We start from the raw sequence: 18,855 nt of genomic DNA, 5'->3' as shown, positions 1-18,855 counted from the left end.
AAAACTCTGCAGCCTATCAGTGTTACTGGGTAGCAGCCAGCTAAACAGACGGCTCTGCAGCCTATCAGTGTTGTTGGGTAACAGCAAGCTAAACAGACGGCTCTGCTGCCAGCTAAACAGACGGCTCTGCAGCCTATCAGTGTTATTGGGTAGCAGCCAGCTAAACATACGGCTCTGCAGCCTGCTCAACAGACGGCTCTGCAGCCTATCAGTGTTATTGGTTAGCAGCCAGCTAAACAGACGGCTCTGCAGCCTATCAGTGTTATTTGGTATTTCATTAGGATCCACATTAGCTGTTGCAAAAGCAGCAGCTACTCATCCTGGGGTCCACATGCCCAAGAAGGCTCAACCAATTTTAATTTAATTAATTTTTTATTTCACCTTTATTTAACCAGGTAGGCTAGTTGAGAACAAGTTCTCAATTACAACTGCAACCTGGCCAAGATGAAGCAAAGCAGTGCGACACAAACAACAACACAGAGTTAAACGTGGAATAAACAAACATACAGTCAATAATGCAGTAGAAAAAGTCTTGATACAGTGAGTGTAAATGAGGTAAGTTAAGGCAATAAATAGGCCATTGTGGCGAAGTAATTACAATATAGCAATTAAACACTGGAATGGTAGATGTGCAGAAGATGAATGTGCAAGTAGAGATACTGGGGTGCAAAGGAGCAAGATAAATAAATAAATACAGTATGGGGATGAGGTAGTCGGATGGGCTATTTACAGATGGGCTATGTACAGGTGCAGTGATCTGTGAGCTGCTCTGACAGCTGGTGCTTAAAGTTAGTGAGGGAGAGATGAGTCTCCAGCTTCAGTGATTTTTGCAGTTCGTTCCAGTCATTGGCAGCATTAGACACTAACCAGGAATTTCTGAAAACGCTGGACAGTAATGAGGAAGTTAATTTGACAACACTTGACAATAACTAGGAAGTTTTTACAAAAACACTAGACACTAACCAGGAAGTTAACATGAAAACACTGGACGACAACAAGGAAGTTACTGGACAATAACCAGGAAGTTAATATAAAAACACTGGACAATAACTAGGAGGTTTTTATGAAAACACTGGACACTACCCAGGAAGTTCATGTGAACACACTGGACACTAACCAGGAAGTTAATATGAAAACACTGATTAATAACTAGGAAGTTATTATGAAAAGAATAGACACTAACCAGGAAGTTATTATGAAAACACTGATTAATAACTAGGAAGTTATTATGAAAAGAATAGACACTAACCAGGCAGTTATTATAAAAACACTGGACACTAACCAGAAAGTTTTTATGAACACATTAGACACTAACCAAGAAGTTCAAATGAAAAACCTGGACACTAACCAGGAAGTTAATTAAAAACACTGGACACTAACTTGGATATTAATATTAAAACATTGGACACTGAGTAGAAAGTTGATAGCAAAATACTAGACACTAATCAGGAAGTTATTATGGAAACACTGGGTACTAACTCGGAAGTAAAAATGAAAACATAGGACTAACCAGGAAATTATTATGAAAATACTGGACACTAACCAGGAAGTAAATATGAAAACACTGGACTAACCAAAAAAGGTTACGTGTGTGCGTGTGCGTGCGTGTGTGTTTAGGATGGAGAACCAGAGTTTGTCTGATCAGGTGCTGTGGTCGGTAGAGGAGGTATTGCAGTCCTCTCCGTTCTCCTATCAGGGCGCTCGCATCATCACAGGCCAGGAGGAGGGAGCCTTCGGCTGGGTCACTGTTAACTACCTGAGTGACCGACTGAAACAGGTGAGAACCTTCTCTTTTGTGTTGAAACACTGCTCATCCATAATGTTTGCACCCCGGTGACGAATGGGGGATACGGCAAGGGAAACATACCTCATTATCCCATTATCCCATACCAGGGATGGAAGATGTAACAGTACTCTAAATTATCCCATACTAGGGATGGAAGATGGAACAGTATACATTATCCCATTATCCCATACCAGGGATGGAAGATGGAACAGTACTCTAAATTATCCCATTATCCCATACCAGGGATGGAAGATGGAACAGTATAAATTATCCCATTATCCCATACCAGGGATGGAAGATGTAACAGTATAAATTATCCCATACCAGGGATGGAAGATGTAACAGTACTCCACATTATCCCATTATCCCACACCAGGGATGGAAGATGGAACAGTACTCCACATTATCCCATTATCCCATACCAGGGATGGAAGATGGAACAGTACTCCACATTATCCCATTATCCCATACCAGGGATGGAAGATGGAACAGTATAAATTATCCCATTATCCCATACCAGGGATGGAAGATGGAACAGTACTCCTGTAACAGCTGTCTTCAAAAATGGACCAAGGCGCAGCGGGTATGTGGATACTAATTTTTTAATTCCAAAAAGGAGTAATGCATCCACCGGACAAAAACAATATACAAGACAGGAACAGTCTTGCAGGCACACAAAACGCAATGCAAGAACAACTACCCACAACCCCAAAGAAAAACACACACTCCTATATAGGACTCCCAATCAAAGGCAACTCAACACACCTGCCTTCAATTGGGAGTCCTAATCACCAACACAACACTTAACACACAAAAAACCTGCCACGTCCTGACCAAAACTAATACAATACCTCCCTCTGCTGGTCAGGACGTGACAACTCCACATTACCCCATTATCCCATACCAGGGATGGAAGATGGAACATTACTCTAAATTATCCCATTATCCCATACCAGGGATGGAAGATGGAACAGTATAAATTATCCCATTATCACATACCAGGGATGGAAGATGGAACAGTATAAATTATCCCATTATCCCATACCAGGGATGGAAGATGGAACATTACTCTAAATTATCCCATTATCCCATACCAGGGATGGAAGATGGAACAGTACTCTAAATTATCCCAAATGACTAATCAAAATAAATGCTAGTTTTAAATTAAATCACTTTTTTCATCTTTATGATAGATGAATATTAAAACAGCCCATGTAAATAATAAAATACTGTCAAGGTGTGTAAACAAAACTCCTTAAAAACGTGGCAAGATAAGAAGTTTGGGTTATGGGGGAGACAAAATACTGATACCTACATATAAAACATTTTGGTTTACCCAAATGGGAACAGTACATTGGACTTTTCTTGGTCAAAATCTTGGAATATGTAAGAATTGTTCATAGAAACAAAACTAAACTGCCACCTATTAAAAGGAATGGAATGGTTTGCCATATTTCATCTGTGTTAACTGTGTTAGGGGCTGGCCAAGAAAAAAGGTCATCTCGGAATGTTGCTTGTGGAAAAAGGGAAAGGGTCATTCCAAAATGACCTGTATCTTACCCGAGAAGAGCATTAGAGTGAATGAAACTGCCTCTCTGTCTCTGTAGGCCAGCTATCTGATGCTGTCTGGTCATAAAGAGTATGACATTGTTGCCGCCCATAGCATTGAATGCAAGGGAACACAGCTTGGATTTGACGTCGCCACTATCAAATCGCATTGAGAGCATTGACAGAAACAACTTGAATTGTTGCATCTCGTTGTGTTGTTGTCCTGTGGTGGCTGGGTAGCTAGCTAGCTAAAATTGTCCCTTTCCTAAATTAGCCATGGATGGAGATAGGGATTTGGACTTGTGGTTTTACTTAATTCTCCCTACTGGCCAATGATAATAACTGCAACTCTGATCCAACCATTAACTCATACATTGTGGTGCCCCTGGACTGAGAGGATGGAAGTTCAATATGTAGCTAGATGGAGAAGGTGAATGTTAACTAGCTAACGTTGGCCATGAAAGGAAGTTAGGCCAGCGAGCAGGTATTATAGCCAGGTAGCCAAGGACAACAACACATAGAGGTGATGTAATAAAGCAGAGGTGATTTAATGAGGAAATGTTGAAGTTGAAATGGTGCTGGATTAATGGAGGCAGCTCCTGGTGCTGGAATAGTGGAGGCAGCTCCTGTTGTTGAAGTGGTGCTGGAATAGTGGAGGCAGCTCCTGGTGTTGAAGTGGTGCTGGAATAGTGGAGCCAGCTCCTGGTGTTGAAGTGGTGCTGGAATAGTGGAGGCAGCTCCTGGTGTTGAAATGGTGCTGGAATAGTGGAGGCAGGTCCCGGTGTTGAAATGGTGCTGGAGTAGTGGAGGCAGCTCCTGTTGTTGACATGGTGCTGGAATAGTGGAGGCAGCTCCTGTTGTTGACGTGGTGCTGGAATAGTGGAGGCAGCTCCTGGTGTTGAAGTGGTGCTGGAATAGTGGAGGCAGCTCCTGGTGTTGACATGGTGCTGGAATAGTGGACGCAGCTCCTGGTGTTGAAATGGTGCTGGAATAGTGGAGGCAGCTCCTGGTGTTGACATGGTGCTGGAATAGTGGAGGCAGCTCCTGGTGTTGAAGTGGTGCTGGAATAGTGGAGGCAGCTCCAGGTGTTGACATGGTGCTGGAATAGTGGAGGCAGCTCCTGGTGTTGAAGTGCTGCTGTAATAGTGGAGGCAGCTCCTGGTGTTAAAGTGGTGCTGGAATAGTGGTGGCAGCTCCTGGTGTTGAAGTGGTGCTGGAATAGTGGAGGCAGCTCCTGGTGTTGACGTGGTGCTGGAATAGTGGAGGCAGCTCCTGGTGTTGACGTGGTGCTGGAATAGTGGAGGCAGCTCCTGGTGTTGAAGTGGTGCTGGAATAGTGGATGCAGCTCCTGGTGATGACATGGTGCTGGAATAGTGGAGGCAGCTCCTGGTGTTGACATGGTGCTGGAATAGTGGAGGCAGCTCCTGGTGTTGAACTGGTGCTGGAATAGTAGAGGCAGCTCCTGGTGTTGAACTGGTGCTGGAATAGTAGAGGCAGCTCCTGGTGTTGAAGTGGTGCTGGAATAGTAGAGGCAGCTCCTGGTGTTGAAGTGGTGCTGGAATAGTGGAGGCAGCTCCTGGTGTTGAAGTGGTGCTGGAATATTGGAGGCAGCCCCTGGTGTTGAAGTGGTGCTGGAATAGTGGAGGCAGCTCCTGGTGTTGAAGTGGTGCTGGAATATTGGAGGCAGCCCCTGGTGTTGAAGTGGTGCTGGAATAGTGGAGGCAGCTCCTGGTGTTGAAGTGGTGCTGGAATAGTGGAGGCAGCTCCTGGTGTTGAAGTGGTGCTGGAATAGTGGAGCTCCTGGTTTCTTTGCGACTTGCAGTAACTCTCCTTGGATCGAAATCAATAGTTGTTTAGTGGTCTGAAAATGTGGGAAACATGAACTTCCTTGACCCCTGCTGGAGGTCATGTAACTGTCTGTTTCCTGCATTATGCTTTGAGGACTTCAGCAGACAGATGTTGTTCTCCGGTTTTGTGATGAAACGAAGGTGTGGTGTAATTTACTCTGCCACTGTGTTGTCTTGTTGTCTGGGCCTTTAGGCCTGTATAACACGGCCACAAGGCATGTGAACTAACAGGTTACAGAGTAAACAATGCCAATTACCACAACACATAGGTTGGAATATGGCATTTTTTTCTGGGTTCCCCTGTGATTTTACCCACGCACCGCTACTGCTGAGTGATATACTGAAACAGGTGTGTGTGTGTGTGTGTGTGTGTGTGTGCGCTGCAGGGCTCAGGGACCACCGGAGCTCTTGACCTGGGCGGAGCCTCCACTCAGATCAGCTTTGTAGCCAATCAGGATGTGGCGGAAGAATCGGCGGAGAACGCTGTGACCTTCCGTCTGTATGGAAATGACTACTTCCTCTACACACACAGCTTCCTGTGCTACGGGAAAGACCAGGCGCTCAAACTGGCGCTTGCTCAGCAGACTCAGGTAATCTTGACCCTTGACCTCTAATCCTGATGTTTTACCTTTGATCCCTGTCTCATAACTCTGTGTGTGTCTGTGTGTCTGTGTGTTTGTCAGTCTGGGGACAGCTCAGTGCTGGACCCGTGTTTCCCTGGCTCATAACTCTGTGTGTGTCTGTGTGTCTCTTAGTCTGGGGACAGCTCTGTGCTGGACCCGTGTTTCCCTGGCTCATAACTCTGTGTGTGTCTGTGTGTCTGTCAGTCTGGGGACAGCTCAGTGCTGGACCCGTGTTTCCCTGGCTCATAACTCTGTGTGTGTCTGTGTGTCTGTCAGTCTGGGGACAGCTCAGTGCTGGACCCGTGTTTCCCTGGCTCATAACTCTGTGTGTGTCTGTGTGTCTGTCAGTCTGGGGACAGCTCAGTGCTGGACCCGTGTTTCCACCCAGGTTATAGTGTTGATCGAAGCTACTTTAGCGTGTACTCCAGCCCCTGCGTCATGGCTGGGAAACCCCTCATCTCCAGGGACAGTTTCACTCACATAGGAGCAGGAAACGCATCATTGTGCCAGGAAGTAGTCAGAAGAATCTTCAACTTCAGTAGCTGCAGCTTCAGTCGCTGTTCTTTCAACAGGGTCTACCAGCCACCACTACAGGGGCCGTTTGGGGTGAGCTTAACTTTTACCCTAACCCTACATTCTTAGAAAAAAGGATTCCACAAGGGTTCTTCAGCTGTCCCTATAGGATAACCCTTTTTGGTTTCAGGTAGAACCCTTTTGGGTTCCATGTAGAACACTCTGTGGAAAGGGTTATACCTGAAACCAAAAGGGTTCTACCAGGAACCAAAAAGGGTTCTTCAAAGGGCACCTTCAACGGGGTCTTGTAAACCCTTGGTAACCCCTTCTGGGATTGAATGCAGAAAACTTCTTAGTGATGAGAAAGAAAAGTTGTGAGAAAATGCTCAGAATCATCTGTCTTTTTAATTTAACTGTCTCTCTTTCTGTCTCTCTCGGTCTGTCTCTTCCCTCTCCCTCTCTGTCTGTCTCTCTCTGTCTGTCTCTTCTTTCTGTCTCTTCTTTCTGTCTCTCTTCTCTCTCCTTCTCACTCTCTCTTTCTCTCTCTCTCTCTCGTCTCTCGTCTCTCTTCTCTCCTCTCTCTTCTCTCTCTGTCTCTCTCCTCTCTCTCCTCTCTCTCCTCTCTCTCTCCTCTCTCTCCTCTCTCTCTCCTCTCTCTTCTCTCTCTCCTCTCTCTCCTCTCTCTCTTCTCTCTCTCCTCTCTCTTCTCTCTCTCCTCTCTCTTCTCTCTCTCCTCTCTCTTCTCTCCTCTCTCTTCTCTCCTCTCTCTCCCTTCTCTCCTCTCTGTCTCATCTCTCGTCTCTCGTCTCTCTCTCCTCTCTCCTCTCTCTTCTCTCTCTCAGGCATTCTCAGCGTTCTACTTTGTGATGAACTTTCTGAACTTGACATCAGGCTCTATGGAAAGCAGCAGGGAGAAGCTGGCGCTCTACTGTTCTACACCCTGGACCCAGGTATACACACACACACACACACACACACACACACACACACACACACACACACACACACACACACACACACACACACACACACACACACACACACACACACACACACGATAAGACACACACTCTACAGACAGATGGGTTTGTGTTGTAGATATGTGGTAGTAGAGTAGTGGCCTGAGGGAACACAGTGTATTGTAGATATGTGGTAGTAGAGTAGTGGCCTGAGGGAACACAGTGTATTGTAGATATGTGGTAGTAGAGTAGTGGCCTGAGGGAACACAGTGTGTTGTAGATATGTGATAGTAGAGTAGTGGCCTGAGGGAACACAGTGTGTTGTAGATATGGGGTAGTAGAGTAGGGGCCTGAGGGAACACAGTGTATTGTAGATATGTGGTAGTAGAGTAGGGGCCTGAGGGAACACAGTGTATTGTAGATATGGGGTAGTAGAGTAGTGGCCTGAGGGAACACAGTGTGTTGTAGATATGTGGTAGTAGAGTAGTGGCCTGAGGGAACACAGTGTGTTGTAGATATGTGGTAGTAGAGTAGTGGCCTGAGGGAACACAGTGTGTTGTAGATATGGGGTAGTAGAGTAGTGGCCTGAGGGAACACAGTGTGTTGTAGATATGGGGTAGTAGAGTAGTGGCCTGAGGGAACACAGTGTGATGTAGATATGTGGTAGTAGAGTGGGGGCCTGAGGGAACACAGTGTGTTGTAGATATGTGGTAGTAGTGTAGGGGCCTGAGGGAACACAGTGTATTGTAGATATGTGATAGTAGAGTAGTGGCCTGAGGGAACACACTTAATGTGTTGGAAAATTTGTATGAAATGTAATGTTATGTAATATTTTAAATTGTATATGACTGCTGGTATTGTTGCTGGACCCCAGGAAGAGTAGCTGTTGCCTTGGCAGGAACTAATGGGGATCCATAGTAAACTCCAGGAAGAGTAGCTGCTGCCTTGGCAGGAACTAAACGGGGGTCCATAATAAACCCCAGGAAGAGTAGCTGCTGCCTTGACAGGAACTAATGGGGATCCATAATAAACCCCAGGAAGCGTAGCTGCTGCCTTGACAGGAACTAATGGGGAACCATAATAAACCCCAGGAAGAGTAGCCGCTGCCTTGGCAGGAACTAATGGGGAACCATAATAAACCCCAGGAAGAGTAGCCGCTGCCTTGGCAGGAACTAATGGGGATCCATAATAAACCCCAGGAAGAGTAGCTGCTGCCTTGGCAGGAACTAATGGGGATCCATAATAAACCCCAGGAAGAGTAGCTGCTGCCTTGGCAGGAACTAATGGGGATCCATAATTAATACATACACAGACACACATAAGCACACATGCAGTTTCTCCCAGTCACAGTCCTCACTGCCCTCGGTGTGTAATGTGCGTGTGCAGATCCAGCAGCAGCACCCTGATGTGAAGGAGAAGTATCTGGCAGAGTACTGTTTCTCTGGGAGCTACATCCTGTCTCTACTGACTGACGGTTACAACTTCACCTCAGACACATGGACAGACATCACGTTCATCAAGAAGGTCAGACACACACACACACACACCTGGCAATATAAACAGGCCTGTATGAACATGTTATCTGATAGCTGATGACTGTTAAGAGTTGGTATGTTGTTAGTAGTTAAAAATGCATTTATGTCATGCTATCAGCCTTCAAGTTTCACGGTTTTATTGTCACGTGCACAATGAAGTACAATGAAATGCCTTTTTTTGCTGTTTTCCCATCAATGCAGTAATAATATCAGTCCAGTACCACACAATATACTAAAGTAGAACAAAACACAGTAGAAATAGGAAGAACATGATAAAGAAACCAGACTATATACAGGGTCAGTAGATACACTATGTATAAGGACCAGGGGACTATATAGAGGGTCAGTAGATACAGTATGTATAGGGGTCAGGGGACTATATACAGGGTCAGTAGATACAGTATGTATAGGGACCAGGGGACTATATACAGGGTCAGTAGATACAGTATGTATAGGGACCAGGAGACTATACACAGGGTCAGTAGATACAGTCTGTATAGGGGTCAGGGGACTAAATACAGGGTCAGGAGATACAGTATGTATAGGGACCAGGGGACTATATACAGGGTCAGTAGATACAGTATGTATAGGGACCAGGGGACTATATACAGGGTCAGTAGATACAGTATGTATAGGGACCAGGGGACTATATACAGGGTCAGTAGATACAGTATGTATAGGGGTCAGGGGACTATATACTGGGTCAGGAGATACAGTATGTATAGGGACCAGGGGACTATATACAGGGTCAGTAGATACAGTATGTATAGGGACCAGGGGACTATATACATTGTCAGTAGATACAGTATATATAGGGACCTGGGGACTATATACAGGGTCAGTAGATACAGTATGAATAGGGGTCAGGGGACTATATACAGGGTCAGTAGATACAGTACGCATAGGGACCAGGGGACAATATACAGGGTCAGGAGATACAGTATGTATAGGAACCAGGGGACTATATACAGGGTCGGGAGATGCAGTATGTATAGGGACCAGGGGACTATATACAGGGTCTTTAGATTCAGTATGTATAGGGACCAGGGGACTATATACAGGGTCAGTAGATACAGTATGTATAGGGGCCAGGGGACTCTATACAGGGTCAGAAGATACAGTATGTATAGGGGTCAGGGGACTATATACAGGGTCAGGAGATACAGTATGTATAGGGACCAGGGGACTTTATACAGGGTCAGTAGATACAAAATGTATAGGAGTCAGGGGACTATATACAGGGTCAGTAGATACAGTATGTATAGGGACCAGGGGACTATATACAGGGTCAGTAGATACAGTATGTATAGGGACCAGGGGACTATATACAGGGTCAGTAGATACAGTATGTATAGGGGTCAGGGGACTATATACAGGGTCAGTAGATACAGTATGTATAGGGACCAGGGGACTATATACAGGGTCAGGAGATACAGTATGTATAGGGGTCTGGGTACTATATACAGGGTCAGTAGATACAGTATGTATAGGGACCAGGGGTCTATATACAGGGTCAGTAGATACAGTATGTATAGGGACCAGGGGACTATATACAGTGTCGTGTCTTTGGGGTACCATTAAACTGAAGACATGTTTATCAATTAACTCCCTGTAATTATTATCACGCGATTAAACTGATTAATCGTTTAATTGTAATTAACTAGGAGATCGGGGCACCAAGGAAAATATTCAGATTACAAAGCTATAATTTTCCTAATATAACTTTCCTATATTATAACATTATATATTATATTCTGTTATAGTATAGGCCGATTATCTTCTGGTTTAAATGGTGTATTTTACCTCGCGTCCAGTCTCATTCCAAACGTCGTAAATTGTTGTATCTGCACGAACCCAGTCTTTACTAAGAGTCATCCATACATCAATTGTCTTAAAATCATTTATTTACTAAACTAAGTAATTTACATAAAGTATACAAACAGTAATTATCATCACAAAGAATTGGTAGAGTAATGTGCACTAGTGGGCTAAAACAGGCATGGCTGGTGTCTTGTTAACAAAGGGTCATAAACGGTCAGCTGAGGACACACAAAGTTCATTAATATTAACAATTGACATGCTAATCCTTTGCACATGAACGCTCACTCATTTGAGAACAATTGCAATCAATATATATTTACGCTCAGTGTGTCGTCGGGATCCTTGTTAGAGCGTCGTTCCGTTGGAGAGTTCTCTCTCTCTCTCTCTCTCTCTCTCTCTCTCTCTCCGTTAGAATGGATCTTTTAAAGCGACATTCATTAATGTCGTCATAGAATGGATGTTTCGTTGGTCTTCGCGTTCAATGATATAATTTACTTAGCTGCAGACTAATAATTAATATCAAAGACTTGTTCTTATTCTGTCGCTATCAATAGTCTAAAAGTTAACCACGTGGTATAGTTCACTTTCAGTAGAGTACTTGGATGGTCAAACCTATTGGCCAACTCGCAATGGAGTGGAGGCCGGGTCTGAAGAAAGTAGATCAGGCTATGGTTTTATAGTGAACATGTCACATGACACCTGGTCCTGTCTGTGTCCCTGGGGGCGTGCCGATGACTGAGTTAAGCTTGGTACAGAAATATAATTCTATAATATTAACATCATTTCATAGCATCTCAATGTATTACAAATAGCTTTATCCTTATTAATACATTCTATACAACCATGTGGATGCAAGTCTCAAGGCTGAAGGTATTATATAAACCGTTTTATGGTAATATGGCTATATTGTCTCTTCTGAGTATCACAAAATTGTACCAAGCGGACCAGTTCGTAGCTGGATTCTTCACCAATCTTCCATACCTTCTCCAGAACACAAATGTCGCTTGGCTCCCCAATTCTGTGAGTTGGAAGAATTTCCTGTGTCTCTCTATGGGCCATGTGGCAAGAGATTCTCCTCTTAGTTTTTACAACCCTTTCACACAGGGCCTGGGTGGGGGAAGGTAGGTTGGGGGATGGTGCAAGGCGGGAGGGGGTCAACTGTCCTCCCTGTACTCAAAGAGGCCAACGTCATGACATACCCCCCCTGGTGGTTTGGATCTTGTTTATCCTGCAAGTTACAAATCAACATAAAATCATGACCATTGATGTCCCGTTGGTAGATCATCGTTGCATTCCCCTCTGGTGGTTGAACTGTTATAGGCTCTCTGGAAGCTGAGCAGTCCACCACAAGGATGGGCAGTTGATGTCCGGTTGGTGATCGCCGTTGCGGTCTCCTCTAGTGGTGTACCTTGGTAGGTTCCCTGGAAGCTGCAAAGTACCCCAGGAAGGGCCAGGGGATGTCCTGGTTGGTGATCGCCGTTGCGGTCCCCCCCTCTGGTGGTTTACCTTGGTAGGCTCTCTGACAGCGGGCATGCCGCCACAAGGATAGGCTGTGGGTGTCCGGATTTGGGGTCGCCGTTCTGGACCCGTCGTCCAGACTGGAAGATCTGCGCAGTAACTTAGGCATATGTTAACAACGCACACACACTCATGAAATATATATAATTACATTCATTCCCCAATGAGCGGCGTTGTGGCACTAAGTGATGGTTGTATGGGGACTTTGTTTATGGCTCTATCACTTCCTAAGTGTCAAAGGAACTGAACCGAAAAGGAATGAAAGCATAAACAAAACAAAAAATATACAAAATATAGTTCTCACAAAAAAAATCATCTAATTGGACTGCATTCTATATACGTCCAATGTTCTGGCAAAATTATTATCAGGGCATTGTCTCTAATGCCATATCTAGGGTTTTTCCTACCTAGTGTGTTGCTTAGGCGCTATCCTAAGTTGATAACTATATGATAAGTCTACAGCTGTAATGCACTAGTTTTGGGCAGTCTACAGGGATGACCTATGGACTTCTGGGAAGAAAACTGGTGAGTGCTGTAGAGTCAAAGGCCTAGAAGTAAATGTTCAACTTTACTAAGGCTGGTATATTGCTTGGGCCCTTAAGTGGTCCTAGCATAAATCCTAATTGGATGTTCCGTTGTGCATGTGCGCTTATGCTTACACAAGCGCGCATGTCAAAGGAAGAAAACCAAGTATCCGGGCAGATTACAACTTGTTCAGAATGAGTCTGACGTAGTCAGGTAATTTTCAGGTCAATGCCTGGAGGTCAGTCAGAATTGGTGTCAAGGGAGTCTGTAGTAGTTTTTCTACAAGTCACTGTGTCTTCAGCTATTGTAGTGGCGATAGGTATGAAGTCTATTTCATAGCTATGTTATCCACGGAGGAGTTAACCTCACGACGGAAGTACTCTTTAAGTATTGGACCAGTCATACGTGGTGTGATCATGGTTCATGACTTCTAATAATTTTCCTCCTGAATGGAGGGTCCTATTTATTAGTGACATGTGTGTTAACCATTGGAAGAGTGGCTGGAGATTCCCCTCCACGTGTTGCACTCTGAGTGACTCCTATGTCGCTGTTGTCAATGGTAATTTGATTGGTTAAATCTCTAACCTTCTTACTGACTGTAGCTGGACTGACTGTTGCTAGTATTGGTACTGGTACTCAAGGGGACCAGTTATCCTACCGATTTATTCTGAAATATTATCTACCGGAACACATGATTGGAGCATTTTACTAGTTGTATTATAGTTGAACCTACACATGGCAAGGAATGACTATTGATGCCATTTGTTTTGGAGGTGGACAAGTCCACTGGACTTCCTTTACGACCAGTGTGGTACACCTCAGTACTATCTTAGATGTGTTCTAAGATAATCCCCGTCTAGGGGCCTGTCTGCTCCTCACTGTTCTCATAGGGGAGTTTACAACTAGATTTGATTTATGCTCTGGCGGCCTCGTACGGTGTTGTCCGTAGTCTTGACCCCCCCACCGGCCTCGATGAGGCTCATCATGGGTCTGGGCTACTATTCCCCCACTTTATGTCTCGGGACCCCCCCACCAGCGGGTGGTGTTGGTGTCTGATGCGCAAACGAGAAGATCGGACCCTATGTACGAGTTGTCAGCGGCCGCGTTGTTATGAGAATGGCTGTAACCTTCCAACCAAATCTCCTGGTGTTTGTGCTTCAAAACGCTCAGTGGCTGTCGAGGCATGTCAGTCACCACCGCGTCCACGTATGGCAACCTCTTCATTACCTGCGAACTGAGACGAGGATATTGGTCTGTGATATCGCAAAGTGTTTCACCAGTGGGAGTCATCGGGTCAGTTGCTGGACTGACGCCATTAGTGTCATTGTAAGGGGTGACAGTCCCCAACAAAGCAGAAGGTGTATCATCGGAAACAGAGTATACTCTGCACCTCAATGTTTTTCTTACTGAGACGGCCGCAGTGCTTGCGGAAGTGTCCAAAGGGCAAGAGTTCATCTCAACTATCGTATTGCACGACTGCAAGGAGGAGGGAAGTTGCTTATTCACAGAGACAGCTGGCTCGAAATCATGAAAAGAATGGTCAATCAGGTTGGCTGATGTAATGTGTCGAGATATCGTACTATCTCCGTGGATCGGATTCTGTACCAAGAGGTTTCTAAACATCTTTTTCCCAAGGGGTGCTTTCGACAGATACCCCTCGTGAATGACTGCATTGCAGCTAGCGTTAGGGGGAGACGGTGTGGTCAGTGGAGAAGGCACTGTGGCCTGTGACCATACCTGGTTGGTTTTCCAATCCATCAATGGGAGTAACCGATCCATCAAGTCTGCTCCAAGTAGCAGGGTTACAGTTTCGAGGCTGGTAACATACACAGGGTGAACGAGCGATACGTCCTGGAAGTGTAGTTTCAGCATGACTCTCAATGTGAGAGGCGAGGTAGTCTGAGTGACCCCTCGAAGTTTAGTGTCGCATCGTTCCACTTTTAACCAACGTTTAGTTGGCTTCAAAGCCCTTTTGAGATCATCAAACAATGTTTGAGAGATGAGTGATATTGTCGCACCCGACTCCATTAGAGCATGACAAGTTAAGCAGTCCTCCAGGACTGTTTCCAGGTATGGCCGTTTAGATTCGTGGTTAGTGGACATATTCCCCACAAAGTGGAGTGGTCGTTCGCAACGACGTGATGTGCCATTTCTGTTCAAGGTGGAAGCAGATTGACTTTTCCGATTTTGAGTGGGCTTGGCTTTAACCTGTTAGGGCTAGGGGGCAGTATTGACACGGCTGGATAAAAAACATACCCGATTTAATCTGGTTACCACTCCTACCCAGTAACTAGAATATGCATGTACTTATTACATATGGATAGAAAACACCCTAAAGTTTCTAAAACTGTTTGAATGGTGTCTGTAAGTATAACAGAACTCAAATGGCAGGTCAAAACCTGAGAGATTCCTTTACAGGAAGTGGCCTGTCTGACCATTTCTGGAACTTCTTTGCCATCTCTATCGTTTACTAAGGATCTCTGCTCTAACGTGACACTTCCTACGTCGTCCATAGGCGCTCAGAGCCCGGGAAAAACCTGAATGTCGTCATCCCAGCCCCAGGCTGAAACACATTATCGCCTTTCTCAAGTGGCCGATCAAGGGACTCTGGGCTTAGGCGCGTGACCTGACCGCCCCCGTCTTTGTGATTTTTTTCCTCTGTTTGCCGAAAAGGAGATTCCCTGTCGGAATATTATCGCTTTTCTATGAGAAAAATGGCATAAAAATTGATTTTAACCTGTTAGGGCTAGGGGGCAGCATTGACACGGCTGGATAAAAAACATACCCGATTTAATCTGGTTACCACTCCTACCCAGTAACTAGAATATGCATATACTTATTACATATGGATAGAAAACACCCTAAATTTTCTAAAACTGTTTGAATGGTGTCTGTGAGTATAACAGAACTCAAATGGCAGGTCAAAACCTGAGAGATTCCTTTACAGGAAGTGGCCTGTCTGACCATTTGTTGAACTTCTTTTCCATCTCTATCATTTACTAAGGATCTCTGCTCTAACGTGACACTTCCCACGTCGTCCATAGGCTCTCAGAGCCCGGGAAAAAACAGAATGTCGTCATTCCAGCCCCAGGCTGAAACACATTATCGCCTTTCTCAAGTGGCCGATCAAGAGACACTGGCTTATGCGCGTGACCCCGACCGCCCCCGCCTTTGGGATTTTTTCCTCTGTTTGCCGAAAAGGAGATTCCCTGTCGGAATATTATCGCTTTTCTAATAGAAAAGTGTCGTAAAAATTGATTTTAAACAGCGGTTGACATGCTTCGAAGTACGGTAATGGAATACTTAGAATTTTATTGTCACGAATTGCGCCAAGCGCGTGACACTTCTTTACTATTTCGGATAGTGTCTGGAACGCATCGAACAAAACGCCGCTATTCGGATATAACGATGGATTATTTTGGACCAAACCAACATTTGTTATTGAAGTAGCAGTCCTGGCTGTGTATTCTGACGAAGACAACAAAAGGTAATGAAACTTTAATAATAGTAAATATGATTATGGTGAGTGCTAAACTTGCCGGGTGTCTAAATAGCGAGCCCGTGATGCCTGGGCTATGTACTTAGAATATTGCAAAATGTGCTTTCACCAAAAAGCTATTTTAAAATCGGACATATCGAGTGCATAGAGGAGGTCTGTATCTATAATTCTTAAAATAATTGTTATGCTTTTTGTGAACGTTTATCGTGAGTAATTTAGTAAAATGTTAGCGAATTCCCCAGAAGTTTGCGGGGGGTATGCTAGTTCTGAACGTCACATGCTAATGTAAAAAGCTGTTTTTTTATATAAATATGAACTTGATTGAACAAAACATGCATGTATTGTATAACATAATGTCCTAGGGTTGTCATCTGATGAAGATCATCAAAGGTGAGTGCTGCATTTAGCTGTCTTCTGGGTTTTGGTGACATTATATGCTGGCTTGAAAAATGGGTGTCTGATTATTTCTGGCTTGGTACTCTGCTGACATAATCTAATGTTTTGCTTTCGTTGTAAAGCCTTTTTGAAATCGGACAGTGTGGTTAGATTAACGAGAGTCTTGTCTTTAAATGGCTGTAAAATAGTCATATGTTTGAGAAATTGAAGTAATAGGATTTTTAAGGTTTTGAAAATCGCGCCACAGGATAGCAGTTGCTGTTACGTAGGTGGGACGAATTCGTCCCGCCTAGCCTAGAGAGGTTAAACAGCGGTTGACATGCTTCGAAGTACGGTAATGGAATATTTAGAATTTTTTTGTCACGAATTGCGCCATGCGCACGACCCTTTACCATTTCGGATAGTGTCTGGAACGCACGAACAAAACGCCGCTATTCGGTTATAACGATGGATTATTTTGGACCAAACCAACATTTGTTATTGAAGTAGCAGTCCTGGTAGTGCATTCTGACGAAGACAACAAAAGGTAATCAAACTTTTATAATAGTAAATATGATTATGGTGAGTGCTAAACTTGCCGGGTGTCTAAATAGCTAGCCCGTGATGCCTGGGCTATGTACTTAGAATATTGCAAAATGTGCTTTCACCAAAAAGCTATTTTAAAATCGGACATATCGAGTGCATAGAGGAGGTCTGTATCTATAATTCTTAAAATAATTGTTATGCTTTTTGTGAACGTTTATCGTGAGTAATTTAGTAAAATTTTAGCGAATTCCCCGGAAGTTTGCTAGTTTGCTAGTTTGCTAGTATGCTAGTTCTGAACGTCACATGCTAATGTAAAAAGCTGGTTTTTGATATAAATATGAACTTGATTGAACAAAACATGCATGTATTGTATAACATAATGTCCTAGGGTTGTCATCTGATGAAGATCATCAAAGGTTAGTGCTGCATTTAGCTGTCTTCTGGGTTTTTGTGACATTATATGCTAGCTTGAAAAATGGGTGTCTGATTATTTCTGGCTTGGTACTCTGCTGACATAATCTAATGTTTTGTTTTCGTTGTAAAGCCTTTTTGAAATCGGACAGTGTGGTTAGATTAACGAGAGTCTTGTCTTTAAATAGCTGTAAAATAGTCATATGTTTGAGAAATTGAAGTAATTGGATTTTTAAGGTTTTGAAAATCGCGCCACAGGCTTCAAGTGGCTGTTACGTAGGTGGGACGAATTCGTCCCGCCTAGCCCAGAGAGGTTAACGAAGCGTTTGACCTTTATCTTCGCAACTTTTGTATCAGAGTCTATAGACAGAGCCCGGGGGCTTGTTTCTTGATCAAGCCGGCCCTGGATAGGGTCTTGAATGAGAGCGGGAGAAATTTGAACTTTAACATCCATGCTATGGGTGTTAATTCCTGCGGACCTAGTGTCCGGTAATTCCCTGTCTAGTCCTTGTGACTTATCTTTTACCCTTTTCTCAAATTGTTCTCGCTTAAGTTCTTCCCGTAGTGGGACTTCTGGAGAACATTGGTCTACGTTTTGATCGTCCTTCAACCCTTTGTTACCCTTGTGCTCTGACACTGTTTGTGGGTTGGGTGCAGGAACGTAGCGAACGGGTCGATTGTAGCGGTAGTCATGTTGATGGCTACGTACTTTACAGTTATTTCGACCGCAGAGGTTATTGGAATCATGGTTTCGTGGTAGAAACTGTTGTTGTGCGTCATCTCTCGACGCTCCAATACCTGATAATGCACCCTCTAACTGGAGTGAGTGCTCCTGGTTAAACTTCAAAACCGAGTGGTCAGGGCTCTTAGCGTTGTGAACTTTTGATGCCTCAAAAGCTGTGCTTGCAAGCTCTCTGAGTTGTAAGATAGGCAAGCCAACGTGGGCGGCAGGGCCCAAGTAGGTAATGAAGGTGGGATACATGTTCGACGGAAACATTTCTTTGAATGGTAACAGCTCTTCCATTCCTGTTTCAGTGAGTAGGCCAAAGTAAGCTGAACGAAGCCTATGATAGTAAGCTTGTAGGTGTTCGTTCCGAGCTTGTTTGACGGTGTTAGCCAGTGAGCTATCGTGTTTGCCAGTCGCAGAACCACTGAATTCTAATTTCAAAGCTGTGGCAAGTTTAGCGTAGTCATTTAGCACGTGTTGCTGTTGTAGGCGAATGAACCTCGTCACGTGTCTATTCGACGTTCGCTTCAACAGGTAAACCCTGTCAGAACCCGTAGCGTTCGGGTAGCTATCTAACGCATCCTCTATGTCAGCTAGGAACGTCTCAGTATCGTTTGGCTGA

The 18,855-nt window shown here is 44.4% G+C and overlaps 1 protein-coding gene across 1 annotated transcript in view; it reads left to right on the top strand.

Annotated features, from left to right (window-relative positions):
* Positions 1-18,855, top strand: part of LOC106592522 (ectonucleoside triphosphate diphosphohydrolase 1) — a 160,575-nt gene that overhangs the window by 127,163 nt on the left and 14,557 nt on the right. The window contains exons 5-9 of the mRNA XM_045687877.1: positions 1,618-1,777; positions 5,568-5,771; positions 6,153-6,410; positions 7,160-7,267; positions 8,663-8,800. Of these exons, the coding sequence (XP_045543833.1) occupies positions 1,618-1,777; positions 5,568-5,771; positions 6,153-6,410; positions 7,160-7,267; positions 8,663-8,800 (868 nt within the window). The remainder of the gene's footprint in view (positions 1-1,617; positions 1,778-5,567; positions 5,772-6,152; positions 6,411-7,159; positions 7,268-8,662; positions 8,801-18,855) is intronic.

The sequence above is a fragment of the Salmo salar genome, chromosome ssa01, assembly GCF_905237065.1.
Source record: "Salmo salar chromosome ssa01, Ssal_v3.1, whole genome shotgun sequence".
NCBI lineage: Eukaryota > Metazoa > Chordata > Actinopteri > Salmoniformes > Salmonidae > Salmo > Salmo salar.
The sequence above is the reverse complement of the archived record's forward strand: the minus strand, read 5'-3'. Positions and strand labels throughout refer to the sequence as shown.